This window comes from Bombina bombina, chromosome 1 (genome assembly GCF_027579735.1).
Source record: "Bombina bombina isolate aBomBom1 chromosome 1, aBomBom1.pri, whole genome shotgun sequence".
Taxonomy (NCBI): domain Eukaryota; kingdom Metazoa; phylum Chordata; class Amphibia; order Anura; family Bombinatoridae; genus Bombina; species Bombina bombina.
In genome coordinates this window covers 1,506,468,004-1,506,488,097 of record NC_069499.1, presented here as the reverse complement: position 1 = coordinate 1,506,488,097, position 20,094 = coordinate 1,506,468,004, and the positions used below count along the sequence as shown (strand labels likewise).

Sequence of the window (20,094 nt, the reverse complement as noted above, 5' to 3'; positions counted from 1 at the left end):
ACAAAGAAAAATTGATAATAGGAGTAAATTAGAAAGTTGCTTTACAATTGCATGCTCTATCTGAATTATAAAAGAAAAAAATGTGGGTTTAGTATCCCTTTAAATGGACATACACTAGATTTTTCTCTGCATAAATGTTTTGTAGAGCCATGTACATAGAATATAGTTTTTTTGTTTTTTTTAAATCTATAGTTTTGCTTATTTTCAAACAACATTGCGCTGATTTTCAGACTGTTTAAAAGAATACTGATGTATACCTACTCTAGCTTGCTATACACCTATTTTTAGGGGGATTTCCAGCTAACCTTTCCAACAGAGCTAAACTGGAAGCTTCTAAGTAAGTTTTAAAAACGGTTTTATACTGGGTTTTTATATCAGTATCTGTGCATATTATTCTTTATAGTAGTGTCTATTACATGCAGTTATATGAAAATTGGTGTGTACTGTCCCTTTAAGAAAAAATCTCTCAGATATTGAATGATATGTATAACACGTTTAGACCTGTATGTTTAGTGTTGATAAGGGAAATTTAACAAAACTCCATTAGATGGTAGAAAATTGAATCATTGATGCAATCGGTATAATTTACAATAATGAAATATACAGGAAGCCGGTGATATAGAAGAAGCAACGACTCAACAAACCGGGCACCAAGGAGTTGGTGATACCTTATAAACGTGTCTGGATTTGTGAGCCCTGAAGCTACCACCATACAAACTGCAGTTTTATGGGGCTACAATCACAGGGGGAGCCTACCATATCTAATATCACAGTATGCATGTAACCATAGTTCGGTCCTTTAGTGCCTGAATTGGGCATCTTCCTCTTCCTGGGTCCCTGCAGTGCAAGGAGACCTAGTGATAATTTGTAATAAGCAGTTGAAGGTTGCTATTCTGAGGTACTGTTCAGTATTAGGTCAGGCTTAAAGATGTTGCTTCCATATAAGGAAACAGTGAGCACAGTGGGGAGATTTTGAAAACTAAGCCGTAGACATTCACAATTCTACCTTTCTAGCTACTGCCGGCTCACAGTGTGCTGTCAATTGACTGCTGTGTAATGGTGCATATGGCACGAACCTGGGAAGGCAGTATTCTTAGCTGATGGATTTTCTGCATTAGTGCTTGGTCTTCCTAGAGCCAGGTGGTACTGCTGTGGTGTAGATTGTTTACCCAGAAAACTTTTTATCTTTATCTCTGTTCTAGTCCTCGCTGTGGGGGGTGGCTTGGTGGGACCACGCTCTTTTTAAAGTTTGTATTTGTACTTGCACTGTGCTAGCTTCCTGAGTAGCATGGTTCAATATTAACATTTTTATAAAATAAAATGAAGTGCTTGATTCTCTGTCTCATCAATAATGGATGTGTTATCGTCCATTAATATCTTTCTGTTATATCAGTACTAAAATATTTTATGTTAAGCGTCTGCCCCCCGGTTGCAATAACGTATCTCTTTGATTTGTTTAACCTATAGAGTTTAATATTTAAAATGAATTTAACTTTTAAAAAGGCAGTCATTGAGAATAAAGATGCCACTATATTTTCCTTCAGGAGGTCAGTATATAGGGTGCTTAAAAGATATAGTAAACACAAAAAATTGTTTAAAAAGAAAGATAATCCCTTTATTTACTGTTCCCCAGTTTTGCATAACCAGCACTGTTATAGAAATTTACTTTTTACCTCTGTAATTACCTTGTATCTAAGTTTCTGCTGACTGGCTCCATATCTCAGATCTTTTAACAGACTTGCATTTCAGGAAATTAGTGCTAACTCTTAAATAACTTCACGTGCATGAGCACAGTGTTATCTATATGAAACACATGAACTAACGCTCTCTAGCTGTGAAAAAACTGTCAAATGCATTCAGACGAGAGGTGGTCTTCAAGGGCTTATAATTTAGCATATGAGCCTACCTAGGTTTATTATTATTAGCAGGTATTTGTAGAGCTCCAACAGGTTCTGCAGCACTAGTTTTTTTTAGCTTTCAACTAAGTATAACAAGAGAACAAAGCAAATTTGATGATAAAAGTACATTAGAAAGTTGTTTAAAATTGCCTACCCTATCTGAATAATGAAAGTTTATCTGAACTTTAAACTATTTCTTTAAAGGAACATTAAAATGTTTTAGCACAGTGGAGCATTTTATTATTGCTCCTTTATGAAACTTTAAAGCATTCAATAGCATTTTCTTCTTTTGTGATTCAGACAGAGAATACAATTTAAAAAAAAAAAAAAAAAAAGTTTCCAATTTAGTTCCATTATCAAATTTGCTTCTTTCCCATTGTATTCTTTGTTGAAGAGATACCTAGGGTAGGGGTCTGGAGCACTACAAGGAATTAGTGCTGCCATCTAGTGTTCTTGCAAATGGATAAAATTCTTCCAAAAAGGCTGCCATATAAGTGCTCCAGAGGTGCACGCTCCTGAGCTTTTTTCAACAAATGATACCAAGAAAACAAAAAATGTGATAGATGTAAATTAGTTAAATAAAGTTGGATTTTCTATCTAAATCATGAAATTTGGCTTTCATATCTCTAAGTCTTTTGTGCTTTCCACAATTGTGAATTCACCACTGTCTGCAGCACATTACACTTCCTAACAAATCATTTTCCTTAGAATGACCCTGTATCTGTTCAGCATTGGCAGCAGGCTGGAATAGCACACAAATCCTCTACTGTACCCAACAGAACTTCACTAGCCCTTCTCTTCCTTACACACACTGGATTTAAACAGGTTTGGTGCTAAAATGCCAGCCTTGTAAGTGCCACAGCCATTCAATAATACAAACCTAGTTAGTTTGTTATATTTACCTGTGTTTACAAATGCATAGCTATATATTTCCTAATAGCCATAGAATCTAAGCTTTTAAGAGTCAAATATAAGATAATCTGTATATAGACTGTTTATGGAGAAAAAAAGCACATCTCACAAAAATGCTGGCCTGGCTCATTGAAGAGATCTGGTAAGCCCTCGTGTATGTGGTACAATGAATGTGGTTTTTCTATATAGACCACACAAGAAAATACATTTTTCAGCTCTTAGAAAAATAATTTCTTATTTCTTGCCTCATTCGCGAAGACAAAAAAACAAAAACAACAAAAAACAACTTACCGTTGCTTTAAACACTTTCTCTAAGTTTACATCGTCATCCTTCCATATTCTTAAAACCTAAAAGTTAAAAAATAAACAAATTTGCTAGTCGTTACCTACTGGGACCTTCAGATTTAGTTAAAATAGTTAATAACAATTAGATTTTGTTCGCTCTTTCTCAACCCAACCACATGCAAGGTCAAGATTGAAACCCATTTATGGCAAATTAAGGAATATATAAGCTTGTAGTTATAAGACATTATTTAATATATACATAAGAATATATTACTGATTGAAAGGACTTTTCAAAGAGCTCAGTTTGCTATTCAAGGTTAAATACAACCACTTGACAAGATGTTCATACACAATGCAGGTGAAACCAATAAGCAAACATGTGCATACTTTAACATATTACATAGGAGAGTTTTTGGTACAATATAAAAAAGGCATAAAACAGTCAAAATTGCTAAGATCCATGGTGTTAAAGCAACTGCAGGAAGAAACTTACAATAAACTACATTTTGATATTCATGTGCCTCAAACAACACATTTACATTGTAATCTAAACCCTTTAAAGACATATGCCCTGACATAAACCAAGCATACCTTTTGGTCATGAACAACAATATACTCTCCAGTTTCATGATTAAACACAGCAGGACAGGTGATCTGTTGACCTTGTTTCACAGTCCAACTCCCTAAAGGTTTTTGATCCGATACCTAAAAAGCAAAATAATTTATTATGGATAAAATCACAGTAATGTACCCCACATTAATTAGAACCTGTATCAACTACCAGAAAAATGTTACCCTTATAATCTCAAACAAGTACACGTGTCTAATCTTTTTATTTAGAAAAATAAGATCTATGGTTTCCTGCCTCCCATGATTTGTCAATAGGTCCAATGTACACAGGCATCATTTGGTTTGCTTGTCGAGAAACAAATCAACCCACCATAGCTTGTTCCTAGCAGAAGTGACGTCACCCAAATGTAATAAAAAAAAGTTACATCAAATCCTTCACAAAACCAGAGAAAGATTGATAACTTTGAAGCCTGCTAGGCACAAATACACAAAATTACTATTTTGTCTATACAATAGGAATGTGGTGTGTCCCACATGACCTGTAACATCATTATGATGGGAAGATAGGGCTACATCATCTATGATTAAGTGTTATTTGTGGGCATGAAACGCGTAAAATCTGACTGCCGTCCTCTATGAGATTTTAATGCAACTGTGAATAAAGGATACAAGTGATTTTAATTGAGTGCAGCAATTTCTTCTCTTTTTTGCAGGGCTACATCATCTGTCTGGATTGGCTACCAATCCAATTCTTAGAAGAAAGTCTCTCGGAAAACAACAGGTTTTTGTTCTGCTGATTGAACTACACAATCAGAAAAGTAAGTTATGTTATTGCTAGCTGAATTGTGGTTGTTTTATACAGCTTGATTAAATTATTTGTAATATTTTTTATTTTTTTTTAAATGCATATTTGCTGGTGTATGATGGCCCTTCTGCATATAAATGTATGCAAGACCAGGATAAGTCCATATAAAAACAATTTTTCAAAGAATAAAATTGTGAAGTAGTATAGCCTTGATTCTGCATGGCACAATATTTGATGAGAGAAGGTCATCAAAGATGGGGATGCATGTGCCTTTGATCTGGTCCAATTTAACCATATAAAACTACCTTAAAAAGGGATACTCCAGTCAAAATTAAACTTTCATGATTTAGATAGAGCATGGAGTTTTAAACCACTTTCCAATTTACTTCCATTAACAAAATGTGTACAGTATTTTTATATGTACACTTTTTGAGTCACAAGCTCCTACTAAGCATGTGCAAGAATTCATAGAATATACATATATGCATTTGTGATAGGCTGACGGCTGTCACATGATACAGGAGGAGAGGAAATCTACTACGCATTTGAAGTTCAGACTAAGTGCTTTTGCATAGTCTTGTTATCATGCATTTGTTGATTATGCAAATCTACTGTATTTAAAGGGAAATTGAACCCAAATTTTTTCTCACGATTCAGATAGCACATGCAATTTTAAAGAAACACTGAACCCAAATTTTTTTCTTTCGTGATTCAGATAGAGCATGCAATTTTAAGAAACTTTCTAATTTACTCCTATAATCAAGTGTTCTTTATTCTCTTGGTATCTTTATTTGAAATGCAAGAATCTAAGTTTAGATGCCGGCCCATTTTTGGTGAACAACCTGGGTTGTCCTTGCTGATTGGTGGAAAAAATAATAATAATTGGGTTCAGTGTCCCTTTAAGCAACTTTCTAATTTACTCCTATTATCAATTTTTCTTTGTTCACTTGCTATCTTTACTTGAAAAAGAAGGCATCTAAGCTTCTTTTTTGGCTCAGAACTATGGACAGCACTATTTTATTGGTGGGTGAATTTATCCACCAATCAGCAAGAACCCAGGTTGTTCACCAAAAATGGGCCGGCATCTAAACTTACATTTCAAATAAAGATACCAAGAGAATGAAGAAAATTTGATAATAGGAGTAAATTAGAAGGTTGCTTAAAATTACATGCTCTATCTGAATCACGAAAGAAAAAATTCGGGTTCAGTGTCCTTTTAATGGTTCATTAAACGCTTTGCTTAACAAATTATATATCCACCTTTGATTTGGTAGAATGCAAGACTAACATTCATCTGCTGGAGCATGCCTAGAAGCAAATAAGCTGCTGTGAACTCAGTTGAAATACAATGCCTGTGTTTCTGATGCTAAACACTGATAAGGGGGGTGGATCAGTCTAATCCAGACAGCATGGCTATGTAACTAATTTTGCTTATTTTTGAAAATTATTTTAAAATACTTGCCAGCAATTTTTAAACCATTTTTTTATGCAAACTATTTTTACTTAAAGTGAATGTTAAGTTTGATGAATCAGTGCCCAGTTTTTAAAAATCCTATTAAAAACGGGGGCACTTTCATTTATCAAACTTTACATTTCACTTGTTTTGTTAAAATACCTTTTAATCTTGAAAGCAGCTCCAGCGATTCCCCCTCTTGCCGCTCGTCACTTCATACGTCAGCAATGACGAATACGGCATCCTCCAATCACGGCTTCTCCCAAGGGGAATCATTGCCTGAGGCAACACCGTGACTAGAGGAAGCCGGATTCGTCATTTTTGACATATGAAGAGGCTTGCGACGGGCGGAGGAAGTGCTGAAATGGATTTCAAGATTAAAAGGCAAGTATTTTAACAAAACAAGTGAAATGTAAAGTTTGATGAATGAAAGTGCCCCTGTTTTTAATAGGGTTTTAAAAAACCGGGCAATGATTCATCAAACTTGACATTCACTTTATATTAGCCCTTTTAGGATATGCACAGATCTCAACCTGTTTTATGGCACTTTAACTGCCATAACGGATTGAAATGCACTACATCTTCCTCTGATTTATTAAAAAAAATACATCAGTCATATATAGTTATATAAGCGATTAAGCATGGAATTGCAAAAATCTAAGTTTATTCAGTGTTCTAAGCAATTAATGTCTATTATGAAGCTAGTTTATACAATTTGCTGAATTTTTAAAGAAAATCTGAGATGAAAGATTGCTTCCTAGCCGTTTTAAGAAAAAGTCGGACAATCAATTTTACACAAACAAGCAGTAAAAGCAAAAAAATGTATATTGCTAAGTAGTTTTACTAAGCATAGTTAAAAAAACCATGATACATTTTTTCTTTCACGATTCAGATAGAGAACACAATTTTAAACATTCCAATTTATTTCTATTTTCTAATTTGCTTTATTTCTTAGGTAACCTTTGTTAATAGCAATGCACAATTGCACATGGGTGAGCCAATCACATGAGCCAACTATGTGCAGCCACCAATCGGCAGCTACTGAATCTATGTAGATATGCTTTCCAACAAAGGATATCAAGAGAAAGAAACATTAGATAATAGAAGTAAATTGGAACTTTTTTTTAAATTTCATGGTTTTTCTTAATCATGAAAGAAGAAAAAAAATTTAGTTTAATGTCCCTTTAAACATTTTATATTACAATATCAAAGCATGACCCTTTCATCACATGCTACAAACCTTTACCTATCCTTATAACTTATGTTCTGTCACACTCACATTGCGGCCCCAACATCCACCTAAGTGAATAACACGCACAAGCGCCCATACGAGTCAGTCACACTCACGCAGCTCCTCCAGCACTTACGCACGCAAATGGGTCAAACGCAGTGCCCCCAGACGCAAGTGGTTTAGAATTACCCAAGCGGGTTCAAGTGGGTAACACATAGGTGGGGCCCCACACAAGTAGGTGGCACTCACACAGGGGCACCCAGCACAAGTGGGTGACACTCACACATTGGCCCCCAGCGCCCACACACAAGTGGGTGACACTCACACAGGGACCCCCATCTCCCAAACGGAATGCAAGCGGGTCACACTTATACAACAACCCCAACGTCCGTACATGCAAGTTGGTAACTCTCACCCAGCATCTCCAGTACCCACACAAACTGACCCAGCTTCCCCAGTGGCCACGCAATTGGGTCACACTGACCCAGCATCCCAATTGCAGGCACTGGGGTCACACTCATGGGTCTAACCCAGCAGCCACAAATGCAGGTGGGTCACACTCAGTGTCACTCACATCCCTACCACAGCACCCACACACGCAGGTTACACTCCTCCTCCAATAGTCATGCAGATGTGTCACACTCCTCCCTGAGCAGGTGAGCAGCACTAAAAAGATTGCCCCAACACGCACACTACCAAAAAACATATATACATTAGTCCCATAACCATTTTCCCAAAACACACCGTGTTCACATTGACACAGCTCAACAGATTAGTCCCAGTCAGTTTTACACCTCCAGACTGGTTCCAGCACACATACATGAGTCAGACTCAAACTGCTTCTAGCAAACATAAGGGACAAAATCACACTGTTCCCTCAGCACTGTTTGCAAACACACACGTGGGTCTAACTCGTATTACTTCAGGTTTCAAGTTACCTTATATACAGTGACAGCCCTGGCAGAGTCAGTAACTAGCACTCTGTCAGGATCTCCACCGTTCTCCACACCCTGCAGCCCAGAGAAGCGGTCGCCACCAGCCCCAGGGAGAAGCCCACACAACGTGAACTCCTCACTGAACGCGGCCATCTTGGCAGTCGTGTGCTGCTTGACGTCACGGCGACAGTATCATAGGCAAACTTGTGACACAAGACCTGACTGCACAAACAACAGGAGATACAGCGACACCTGCCGGTTGGAGGAAATTATTTGCTGTCCCGCAATAAATGTAGGATAAACTAAAATGGTATTGAATTATTGATTCATTATTCAACGTTATTCATGGGAAATGTTGCCAGACGTACGTTATCCTCTGCATTCAGTTACCAGCCTCTTGATGGTATTGGAAGATTATATGCATTTAATGGGGTACATACTTTGGTATTGTTTAGTAAATTAACTTTGCATTATACGTTCATTATGTATTTGATATATTTTGCTATCTTTTCTATAATTTAAAGGGATGGAAAGGTCTAAAATCAAATGTGCATTGATGCATTTCAATTTGTACTATAAGCATTTTTGCAATATACATTCATCAGCAAACATTCTTCTAGTAAAAGTTATTACTGTTTTTTGTGTGGCATATGCACATATCCTGTGAGGACCCGTGGACCAGTAATCAAACACCATGCCTGCTCAGAAAGACATAATTTGTTTCATACAAGCCACTGCTGACTCTCTCAGAAAGTGTGGTGTTTGAATGGATGGATGGTTTCACTTTCCTTGGATGTGTTGTATAATGTAGACATCCCAACTCTCCCTGAAGTTCAGGAAGTCTCCCTGATTGTAATAGCGGCTCCCTGATGCCAGCAAATGGAATGAAATCTCCCTGAACTCCAAGTACTATGATCCAATGTGGCCCAAATCCGGAAAAGTGTTTCTTTAAAGTGAATGTAAATTTTGATGCTAAAGTGCCCGGTTTTTAAAAATTTGATTAAAAACAGGGGCACTTTAATTCATCAAAATTTACATTTCACTCCTGTTGTAAAAAAAACTTACCTTTTAATCTTCACAGCAGCTCCAGCTTCCTCCACCCGTTGCAAAGCCTCTTCCTGGGTCTAAAATGAGGAATCAGGCTTCCTCCAATCACGGCTTTGAATCAGTAACTGATTCCCCCGGGGGGAAGCTGTGATTGGAGGATGACCTATCCATCATTTCTGACATCAGAAATGGCTTGCGATGACCGGAGGAAGCTGGAGCTGCTGTCAAGATTAAAAGGTAAGGGTTTTTTTTCACAACAGTAGTGAAATGTAAATTTTGATGAATTAAAGTACCCCTGTTTTTAATCAAATTTAAAAAAAACAGGCACTTTAGCATCAAAATTTACATTCACTTTAAGGAATGCCTTTAGTTGCTGGGACAATATAGAACCCTCAAAGCATGCACCAATAACCAAAAAGCCCCCACTAATTCAAATAAAATAAAAACACAAATACTACCTTATTTACTGCATGTAATTAAACTTTGTATTCTAAAATATTTTGCACTGGGGGTGAGGGTGCATAAGAGGTTAATAGTTTATTTTAATATTGCATTTATATCCAAAAGCATTGTCATGTATAATGCATATTATTTTAACTATTGTATCTAATTTAAAATGTAGTTATTTTTTTATTGTTATTTCTATTATTTTAAGCATAAATATATCATTTAAATGATATATTTATGTTTAAAATAATAAAATTAGCAATAAAAAATAACTACATTTTAAATTATATCTAATACTTAAAATAATATGCATTACAAATGACAATGCATATCATTTTAACATTGTATATAAATGTAGTGACCCACTGTAGCTCCTATAGTTATAATAGGGAGTTTTTTTATATGCAGACATTACGTAGGTGAAGGTGTTCTGTGGGACTTAGCCGGGTGTTCCAGAGGGCCAAGTGTTATGAACAAACTTTAAATTGAAATGTATTTAGGTACAAACAAATTGGTTAAATTAGAATTGGAAAAAATAAAAGAGAAAGTGAAGAATCAGCCCAAAATATGCAAACCAAATTTGTCTAGGGATCAGCATGCTGCCATTAAAGGGACATTATACACTCATTTTTTCTTTGCATAAATGTCTTGTAGATGATCTATTTATATAACTCATAAAGTTTTATTTTAAAATAAATGTATAGTTTTGCTTATTTTTAAATAACATTGCTCTGATTTTCAGACTCCTAACCAAGCCCCAAAGTTTTATGAGAATACCGTCAGCTACCTTCTCCAGCTTGCTGCTGTTTGTGTAAAGGGTCTTTTCATATGCAAAAGAAGGGGGAGGGTCTTATTTGCCACTCGCAGTGGGCTTTCCAGCTGCCTTTTCAACAGAGCCAAACTGACAGCTTCTAAGTAAGTTTTTAAACCATTTTATACTGGATTTTTATATCAGTATCTGTGCATCTTATTCTTTATACTAGTGTCTATTACATGCAGTTATATGAAAATGAGTGTATACTGTCCTTTTAATGATTTAAAATCTAAATCTATACGGAGAGCTGACAAGGGAGGTGCCACTGTATTGTTAAAGAATGATTTCTATGTAATGGCGATACAAAGTCAACTTAAGGATAACACTACATACAGAAAATTAAATGGCAATCCAGAATTTAAAATACAGAATGAGATTAGGAACATTTTAGATAAAGCTGTATCAAGAAATATCATTGATAAATCACTATGTACTTATCTATTTATAGAATGGCCAAAGACCCCAATTTTTTATACAGTACCAAAAGTACATAAAAGCTTGGATAGACCCCCAGGGCGTCCAATTGTAGCAGGGGTAAAATCTGTATTTACTAACATTGACACTTATTTAGATAAGATACTCCAACCAGAAGTTCTAAAATTGACATCTTACATTAGGGATACCAGTGACTTTTTGGATAAACTTAAAAATCTCCCTATGCAAAATACCAAGTATATACTATTTACGCTAGATGTGTGCAGTTTGTACACGGTTATAAACCACGAAAGTGGAATTGAATCAAGCTTGTGTACTTTAAAGAACACTGGTATATACACTATACCTCAATTGCAGTTTATAGAGGATTTATTGAGAACTGTGTTATATCATAATTATTTTCTTTTTGCAGATGATTGGTATGAGCAAATAAGAGGTACAGCAATGGGTTCCAATGTCGCCCCATCATACGCCAACCTGTTCATGGGACAGATAGAAGAAACATTTGTATATGAAAATGCATTATTTTAACTCTATGGAGCAGCCTGGTGACGCTTCATAGATGATGTGTTTGGCGTGTGGTGGGGTGACATTGGTACCCTCCTCTCCTTTGTTGAACAGCTTAATAATGCTGTTAATGGTGTGAAGTTCATGGTGTCTTTTAGTGAGGAAAGTATTGTTTTCTTAGACACTGTTGTATATAGTAATTCTGGTGGTTTACTAAATGTAGATATACATAAAAAACCCACTGATAGAAACACATTATTAGCATTTGATAGTTATCATCCAGATCAATTAAAGAATTATTCTCTCCCACGTAGCCATATGCTAAGGGTTAAAAGGATAGTGACAGATAACTTGCTGGTAGAACAGAGGTTAAATGAAATGGCTAAGAGGTTTAAAGATAGAGGCTATCCTGGTCCTTTGATAAATAAAGAGAAAAAGAGGATTTTAGAGGAGAGACCTGTCACATTTGAGAAAGAAAAGAAGCCACAGCGCATGGTTTGTGTCACTCAATATAACCCTTATAGTAAAGATATCTCCAGGATTATATATAAACATTGGAATGTCCTTAGAGATTATAACCCTGATATTATAGCTTTTAGGGATCCTCCCATGATGGCCTATAAAAGAGTACCTAATTTGAAGGATAGGTTAGTAAAGAGTGATGTGGGATCTAGAAAAGCACAGGGACAAATGTATATAACATCTAAAAATTCTGGCACTTTCCCATGTTTGGGATTTGCTAGTTGCAATGCGATAATTAAAGGCAATGATTTTCTATATCCCTTGACAGGTAGAAAGTTCAGAATTAGGGAACATTTTACGCGTGACTCATCCTATGTCATTTACCTAATAAAATGCCCCTGTTCGAAGATTTACTTGGGTGAGACGACTAGAAAGGTGAGAAATAAGATGAGTCAACACAGGTCTAATATTCGTTGTGGAGATTGAAATGCCCCTGTCTCCAGTCATTTTTTGGAGGCTGGGCACAGTATAAGTCAACTAAGGTGGCAAATAATTGATAGCATAGGTAGGCTACGTAGAGGGAACAATTGTTGAAACAAAAAGAATCCTTTTGGATTCATAAACTCAATACCATGATCCCTGTGGGTCTTAATAGGGAGTTAGATTTTGCTGTGTTTCTATAGGGTTAAATATTTAGAGGCATCTGACATATATAAAGTTAAAGACTTAGAGACATCTAACCTGTATAGGTATTTTTTAATAGGTTTTTTTAAGAGGTTTGTGTGTAGAATAATTTAGTTTGTGATTAAGGAATAAATATAAAAGTAAGGTAATTTGATAAAGTTTGATGTATTATTGTATGACACCTACTAGGTGGCGCTGTATTATTATAATTAGAATAAGTGTGTGAAGGGTTAAAATTTCCCTATATAAAGGTCCAATACACACCTGTTGATCCTTTGCATGATTAAGGGAACTGATCCCGAAAGCATTTGTTTGTACCTAAATAAATTTCTAAAGTTTGTTCATAACACTTGGTGCTGTGGATTATTGCAATATTTGAATACTGGAGAGGAAAGCAGTCTCCTCTGTACCACTGGCTACCAAAAGGAAGAAGGGACTAAGGTGCTATTTGTGTATTGTTTAGAGGTGTTCCAGAGGGAGTATAGGGAAGACATGGCGTAGATGTAGGAGGGGTTAGGGAGTTATCAGGGCTTTGAATATCAGTTTGACGAGCATGTACCGTGATAAAAAAAGTAGACTTAGGGGTTGATTTATCAATAGTCGAGCGGACATGATTCTTTATAACGAATTATGTCTGCTTAACATCACTAAATCCAGACAGCATACATTGTCCGCATTTATCATTGCACAAGCATTTCTGGTGAAATGCTTGTGCAATGCCGATCACTGGCGGCCAATCGGTCACAAGCAGGGGCTGTCAATCATCCTGGTCAGATCTGATCAGGATGATTTTAATCTTCTACCTGAAAAGTGTCGGACAGATTAAGGAGCACTGCTTCTTAACTTTCTGTTTCAGGTGAGCCTGAAATGAGGAATCTCCGAAGCAACATCTGCATCTTAAAAAAATTCAGACCTTAGTGTGGAAACTCTAAAAGCTGTACTAATTTGCATTACTCATGCTCAGAATTTTATGACTATCTTATAGATACCCATGCATATAGATCCTTTCTTCGCAGGAGTTCATTTAACAGGCTAAGTAAATATTCCTCATTTATCTGTTTTAACTGATAATGTTATTATGCTACCTGTTGACTTTAAAGGGACAGTACACTGTAAATTTGTTTTTCCATTAATGTATTTTAAATGACTTGTTATACCAACTGCAGTATAAAATATTTGAGAAATTCCATTTTCATGCTTATTTGTGTATAGGAAGTAGCTGATTTTGTGCTTTGAAACCACAGCCTATTATAATGGGTTGAACTTAAAGGTGATATCAGATCTCATTATGTTCTAAGTTTGTGTAAACAGACTTGCTTCCTTATCTTTTATTTGGCTGGAACACCAAAGCTCAATACATAGAGAGAACAATGGAAAATGATCATTTTATTACTTAACTATCCTGCATCCCACTGAGAGTGTAATCTCTTCTGCTGGCTGTGTATACTTAGGCTATTCAATAGCCTATACTCCAGTATTAATTTGTTCAGTATAGGTGGCGATACCACAGGCTAAATCAGCTATTTCAAATGCTGAAATAGGAGTAATGGAGCTACTTGTAACCAATTTAATACTCTCTAGCAGGTTAAAAGGATCATTAGGAATAATTTAAAGGGGAGAACATTTTTGGGTGAACTGTCCCTTTAATTCTGACCTGTGCACCTATTACATATCTAAATTGATGTTATAGGGACAGAATACACCAATTTTTATTTAACTGCATGTAATAGACACTACTATCAAAAATAAGATGCGCAGATACTGATCTAAAAATCCAGTATAAAACCTTTTAAAAACGTACTTAGAAGCTCTCAGTTTAGCTCTGTTTATGAGGTTAGGCTGGGACACCCAGTGAAAGGGTCTGGGAAAACAGGAACAGCGGACACTTCCTCATCCCCTGCATATGAAAAGATAGATTATACAAACAGGAGCCACAGGAATCTGTAGACATCTGTATACATTTGACACTTTGGGGCTTGGCTAGGAGTCTGACAATAAGCACAATGTTATGCATTACATTTTTACAAAAACACTCCCAGATGGCATGGGCCATAAAAATGGATCATCTACAAAACATTTATGCAAAGAAACATCTAGGATGCAATAATGTAATTCGTATGTATAGGCTAACACGAGAACTAACCCAATTTTTGGGTTAAACTATCGCCTAGATTACGAGAGGAGCGCAAAATTGTGCTTTGCACAATATTTGCACTCCACTCAGTAATACCAGTGCACGTAAATGTGTGCTGGTATTACAAGTCAGGCGCAATGCGAACGTGACCTTGCGTTTACATTGCCTGGAAGCCTTGCGTTCATGAGAGTGTGCTTCCATAGGCTCCAATGGGAGCCGCGTTCTCATGCCACAAGAGACGGCAAAACACCTAGCGCAGCGCAGGGGGTAATTCACGCAGCGTTAAGCAGCAAAATAAAAATATATATGTATATGAATATATACATAAATATATTTGTGTTTTTATATGTGTATACACATATTAACACATGAAAGAAGAGGAAAACCAATGGCACCACCTAGTGGGTTTAGATTTAGCCTACATCAAGAATTAATGTACATATGTATGAACTGGAATCGGCCTGGGGTGCAGTGTATTGGAGTTAATTTAAGAACGAAAAGCCAGCAGAGGAATAGGAAGGGTCCCTCTGTTGTGCCAAAAGAATAGACATATAGCACTCTCTGCTGGCTTAACATTCTTACATATTAACACATATACTTGTATATAAGCATAAACATATATATTTAAAGTGAAAACACAGTCCTCCATTGACATCAATGTAAAGGCACTTTCAGTGCGTTTTTTTTTTTTTTACACCCCTCATCCCCTCACTTTAATTCTTTATAACTGCTTTGTGCAGTTTTGTTTTGTTTTTTAAATAAAAATATTCATCTTTATTATTTATGTTAACTACTGTCCTCTTTATTTTAGGGGCAATTTTTTTTTCATTAACCAGAGATCTGACGTCTGGTTAATTGCTTTAAGCGTAAAGTGAAATCACGAGCTCGCGTGAGCAATAACCAGCCACTTGTAATGGCTGGTTATTTAATGTGCGCCTCGTAAACGGGCAAATTTTCCCCTTTATGGCGCAAGTTAAAATAGTGCTCCACAGCCTGACGATATTCATATTTGCAACTATGAAAGTCTCCATAGCAAGAAGCTCGAAATAGCCTGCTCCTCCTGATATGGCCAATATTATTAAGACTGGAAATTACTTTGCTAAAATGGAGAAAAGCTTTTATCAGCGTTTAAATAAAGGGAACCTTTGTTGGAACGTTTAGGATATTTGGCTTCACAGAGGTGATGACCCGTAAAGTAATACTTATTCTTACCCTTTGTCAGTAAGATCTTCCTATCCTAACCCCCCCCCCCCCTTTTTTTGGCGTTGCCTTGTGTTAAGGAGAGACACTTACTTTACAATATAATGCTCAGTAATTTAAGATGATGATTTCTCTACATGCCAGTGAGTTTTTGAGAATGGGGCCATAGTTTCTGTTGCATTATCTTTTTATTACCCATGTGTTGATTATGCAATTCTGCTATAATGCCACTCTCATGTAAATAATGTACTCCATAAAGTGCTGCCTTTATCTTTTTCCTAAAAATATTGATAATATTAGTTTAACATGATTAATTCACCTGAGATGATCAGTTCTTCCTTACAAAATTGAAGGAGACAATATGGTTGTATTTATTTTGTGCACTTGTTCTTTTGAATGCACTATTTTACAGATGTGGCCAAAAGTAGGAACCCTTCACTACTGGGAATTTTAGAAAAAAACGTGCTCAAAGCATTTTTAGCATCTTTACTGTCACTCCATTTAAACAGAAATAAAGCCTTAAGAGATGAAAGCCCCAATTAACGGTGCAGCCACTAACTTATAACTACTAACATAACTTAGCATAACTAAACTCAAGAGACAGATTGTGGGTGAAAGACAGCAAGCAGTCGCATTTATTCAACATGACAACAGAATAACGGACTGTTAAACTGGGATGGCGGAGCATTGAGTCACTGGTCTACTCAAGTTAAACAAGAGGTCAAGGCCCCAACCGGAGTGTGCGACAGAGCCCCTCGGTGCTCCGCCCACTGCAATGACACTAAGGGGCTTGCAGGGAGTTCACGTGACCCGCCTAATCGATAAGGACACCATAGGTACACACCTAGAGTAAGTAGGCCCTTCTTTTCAGCCTGGCCATCACTCCACCCCATTAGTTGTCCTAAGGTGAAAACAAGGGTCCAAGACCTCCCCCTACAAGAGTGTACCTTCCCTTACCCTTAAAGGGGGGACCCCCTGAGGACATCCGCTCGAGCCAATTCTCAGCTGGGAGGGAATAAGTTAAGCACCCTGGTTTACAAAAGGCTAGCTCAATTAACCCTACCCTGGCCATGTTACCCCCTTAAGCAGCCCGTACGGGAGCCATAAGACCCAAGCCTCCATACGCACCCAGGGGAGGGAGAGAAAAACAGGAATCTTCAACCAGCGCAGCAGGAAAAAGAGAGACCTGCCACTTCCTGCTGACTCCTTATAAAGGTAAATACAGGATCTCCCAATACCCTGCAACATTGTTGCAAACACTGCAGCACACCTCCCATTCCACTGAACCTTAACCCTTAAAGGGACAGACAGTCCAAAAAATGTTCTAACTCCTACAGATAAAGTTTACTAGGATAAATAGTTCAAACTGTAGCCCAATTTTACTAAATATATAGTTTTCAAGTAAATTTACTTACTACATGTCCCTCGGCCGTTTTGAAATGGCCGCCAGCCCCCTCCTCTATTTAGTCTGCCAGTAACTTTTCGAACTGCCGCAATCCCGTTTTTGGTGCATGCGCAATGCGCCGATTTTAGTGAAGGGACCTTTTGAAGCAGGAACTAAAAATAACAGCTCAGTATCCTAGCGGTTCCTATATGCGGCGAACCGCTAGGATACTGAGCGGTACTGATGTTCCTGTAGAATAAGCCACAGTCCCATCTTGTTAGCAATCAGACATAACATGACAAGTAAAGAATGCGCCTGGCTTTCTCGCCTCCTTGTTTTAGGAAGGTCTCCAGAAACCCTTCCCCATAATTATTTAACATACCCCAAACTTTCATCTGTATGCACAGTACATGGACTGAATATTCAAACACACAAAGCAGACAATCACTAACCATATCATACAGTATGCACCCGGCACTTCACTTGAACAGTAAGATAACGGGTGTGTGCAATAATTAAAGGGATACTAAACCCACATTTTTTCTTTCATGATTCAGATAGAGCATGCAATTTTAAGCACCTTTCTACTTTTGTCCTATTATCAATTTCTCTTCGTTCCCTTGATATCTTTATTTGCAAATGCTGGTAAGGTAAGGAGCCAGCCCATTTTTGGTTTAGCACCTGGGTAGAGTTGCTGATTGGTTTGCTACATTTAGCCACCAATCAGGAAGCGCTACTCAGATGCTAAACCAAAAATGGTCCGACTCTTAAGCTTATATTCCTGCTTTTTCAAGTAAAGATAGCAAGAGAACGAAGAAACATTGCGAATAGGAGTAAATTAGAAAGTTGGTTAAAATTGCATGCTCTAGGTTCTGGAGAGAGGAAGAGGAGGAGCCTGTGCATAGACTGCACCTTGCACCTGTGCAGGTATCTCTCCCATGCAGATACACCTTGGCGGTATTCCGTGCCTGGAACCCTCATGCTAGAGGGATTTACTGCAGCTGGCCTAAGCCATCAGCCCAGCTATCCTCCACAGCGTATACATTGATCATACGCTTTTACAGAATTCTACCGGAGAATTTAACACTGTTCCTGTTCAGCACTCTGTCCAATTTCACTGGAAGTTAGGACAATATCTAAAAAGACTGAAACAGCTGAAAATTCATCTCCCCCTCCACCAAGCTGGAGCGAGAGGGTATAAAAGCAACAAGGAGCTATTGAGTATATACGAGAAGCCTGAGCAGTTTCTTTTGAGCAGAAGACTGACGACTACCCCCTGCAAAACTCACCGATCCCCGATCAAGAGCCAGCACTGCCGTGACCGCCTCCACCCACCGATGATGCGTGTGGAGAGCCGATAGAGTCCTCCTCCTGGTTTGGGGGACCACGGAACCGGCTTCTCACTTCCCGCCGGAACTACGCGGATGAATTCAGCAGGCGGATGAGCACCCGAGCTAGGTGAATCAGCCGGGACATCCATCACAGAGCAACTCCCGCGACTGTGAAACGACATCTGCAGATTATTTGCAGGCGCTGTCCGGAGGCAAGAACCTAGGAGCCTGAAAGACGGTGCTGTGAATCACCCTGGCTGAGATCCCGCAGTAACCTCAGTCTGAATACAAGCAGGGGTAAGAAGATATAAACTGCTATGTCTATGCTCATATCATTAGCTCAGGCTATCTCTTTAAAAATAACTTAACGCTCCCTTTATTAGGACTGTATTCTAATTGGGACTTTGTTGATTTAGTTCTCCTCTCTATACTGGAATCTCCTTGTATTTCTTTTTCTTTTTTTTTTTGTGATAAACTACACACATCTGCCCTGTTGTTAAAGTAATCTATTCTCGGCCGGTGGCTGCATCAAGTGTTAACCACAGGCTGTCCCTGATTGGAAAATCTTTACTCTGAAATTGATTTTTTTTTAATATCATTTGCACAAAGAACTGCTGGAATCATTGAAGGGGACTTATATTGATGGTGTACAAAATGTGGGCCAACCATGAACTAAAATAGCTGTTTAGTTATACAAACAGTTATCATAATTCATTTTATATGATACAAAGAAGTAACCGATATATGTATTCTTTTTTCTCTTAGGGCCTATTAACCCAAAAGATAAACATAGGCCTATATGTTAATTGTGTCTTAGGAATTGTTATATTTTGAAATTAAGCTACGTGATAGTTCAGTGCCTGGGAACAAAAAACTACAACCTACAGATAACACCGATATCACCCTGAAAGTATTCTATTGTATGACCTTAATTCTTATTTAAGGGTAGATACAGTATTTTGAAACAACTAAACTCTGACATTTTTGTTAAGGCATTCTGCCCCAGTTATCTATCTGAAATCTGTTGTAATTCAACTTTTAATTAAGAAGGCGTATCTGTGTCCCTAAACTATTGCTGCTAGTCAAGAAGGCATTAAAATATCTCTATACCTGTTCTGATATATCCACTACATCTAACCTAAAGTGGATTTACAAATGCACTCTATCATTAAATATCTATTCCCTTGAGTACTGCTTACACAGGGATTTCTTGGTTTGATTTGTATATGAAAACTGCTAAGAACTTAGCTACAATATAAGTAAGGGGTGAGCCGGAACCTACACTTTAGAATTTGTTGTAATTCAATTTTTTAATCAAAAGGGTGTTTCTGTGTCCCTATACTATTGCTGCTAGTTGGGAAAGCATTGGAGTATCTTTTCACCTGTTCTGCTATATCCACTATATTTGACTTGGAGTGGATTTGCAGGTGCACTCTGTCATTAATTGTCTACTCCTTTAAGTACTGCTTACACAGGGGTTTCTTGGTTTGATTTGTATATGAAAACTACTAAGAACTTAGCTACAACATAAGTAAGGGGTTAGCTGGAACCTATATTTTA

At 37.4% G+C, this 20,094-nt stretch overlaps 1 protein-coding gene across 2 annotated transcripts in view; it reads right to left on the bottom strand.

Moving 5' to 3' along the window:
* NOL11 (nucleolar protein 11) overlaps positions 1-8,243 on the bottom strand; it is a 113,827-nt gene extending 105,584 nt beyond the window's left edge. For both annotated transcript variants that reach the window (XM_053707944.1, XM_053707952.1), the window contains exons 1-3: positions 8,093-8,243; positions 3,687-3,800; positions 3,102-3,158 (exon numbers count right to left, since the gene is read on the bottom strand). In XM_053707944.1, the coding sequence (XP_053563919.1) occupies positions 3,102-3,158; positions 3,687-3,800; positions 8,093-8,242 (321 nt within the window). In that variant the 5' untranslated portion in view covers position 8,243. The remainder of the gene's footprint in view (positions 1-3,101; positions 3,159-3,686; positions 3,801-8,092) is intronic.
* Positions 8,244-20,094: the final 11,851 nt, after the last annotated feature.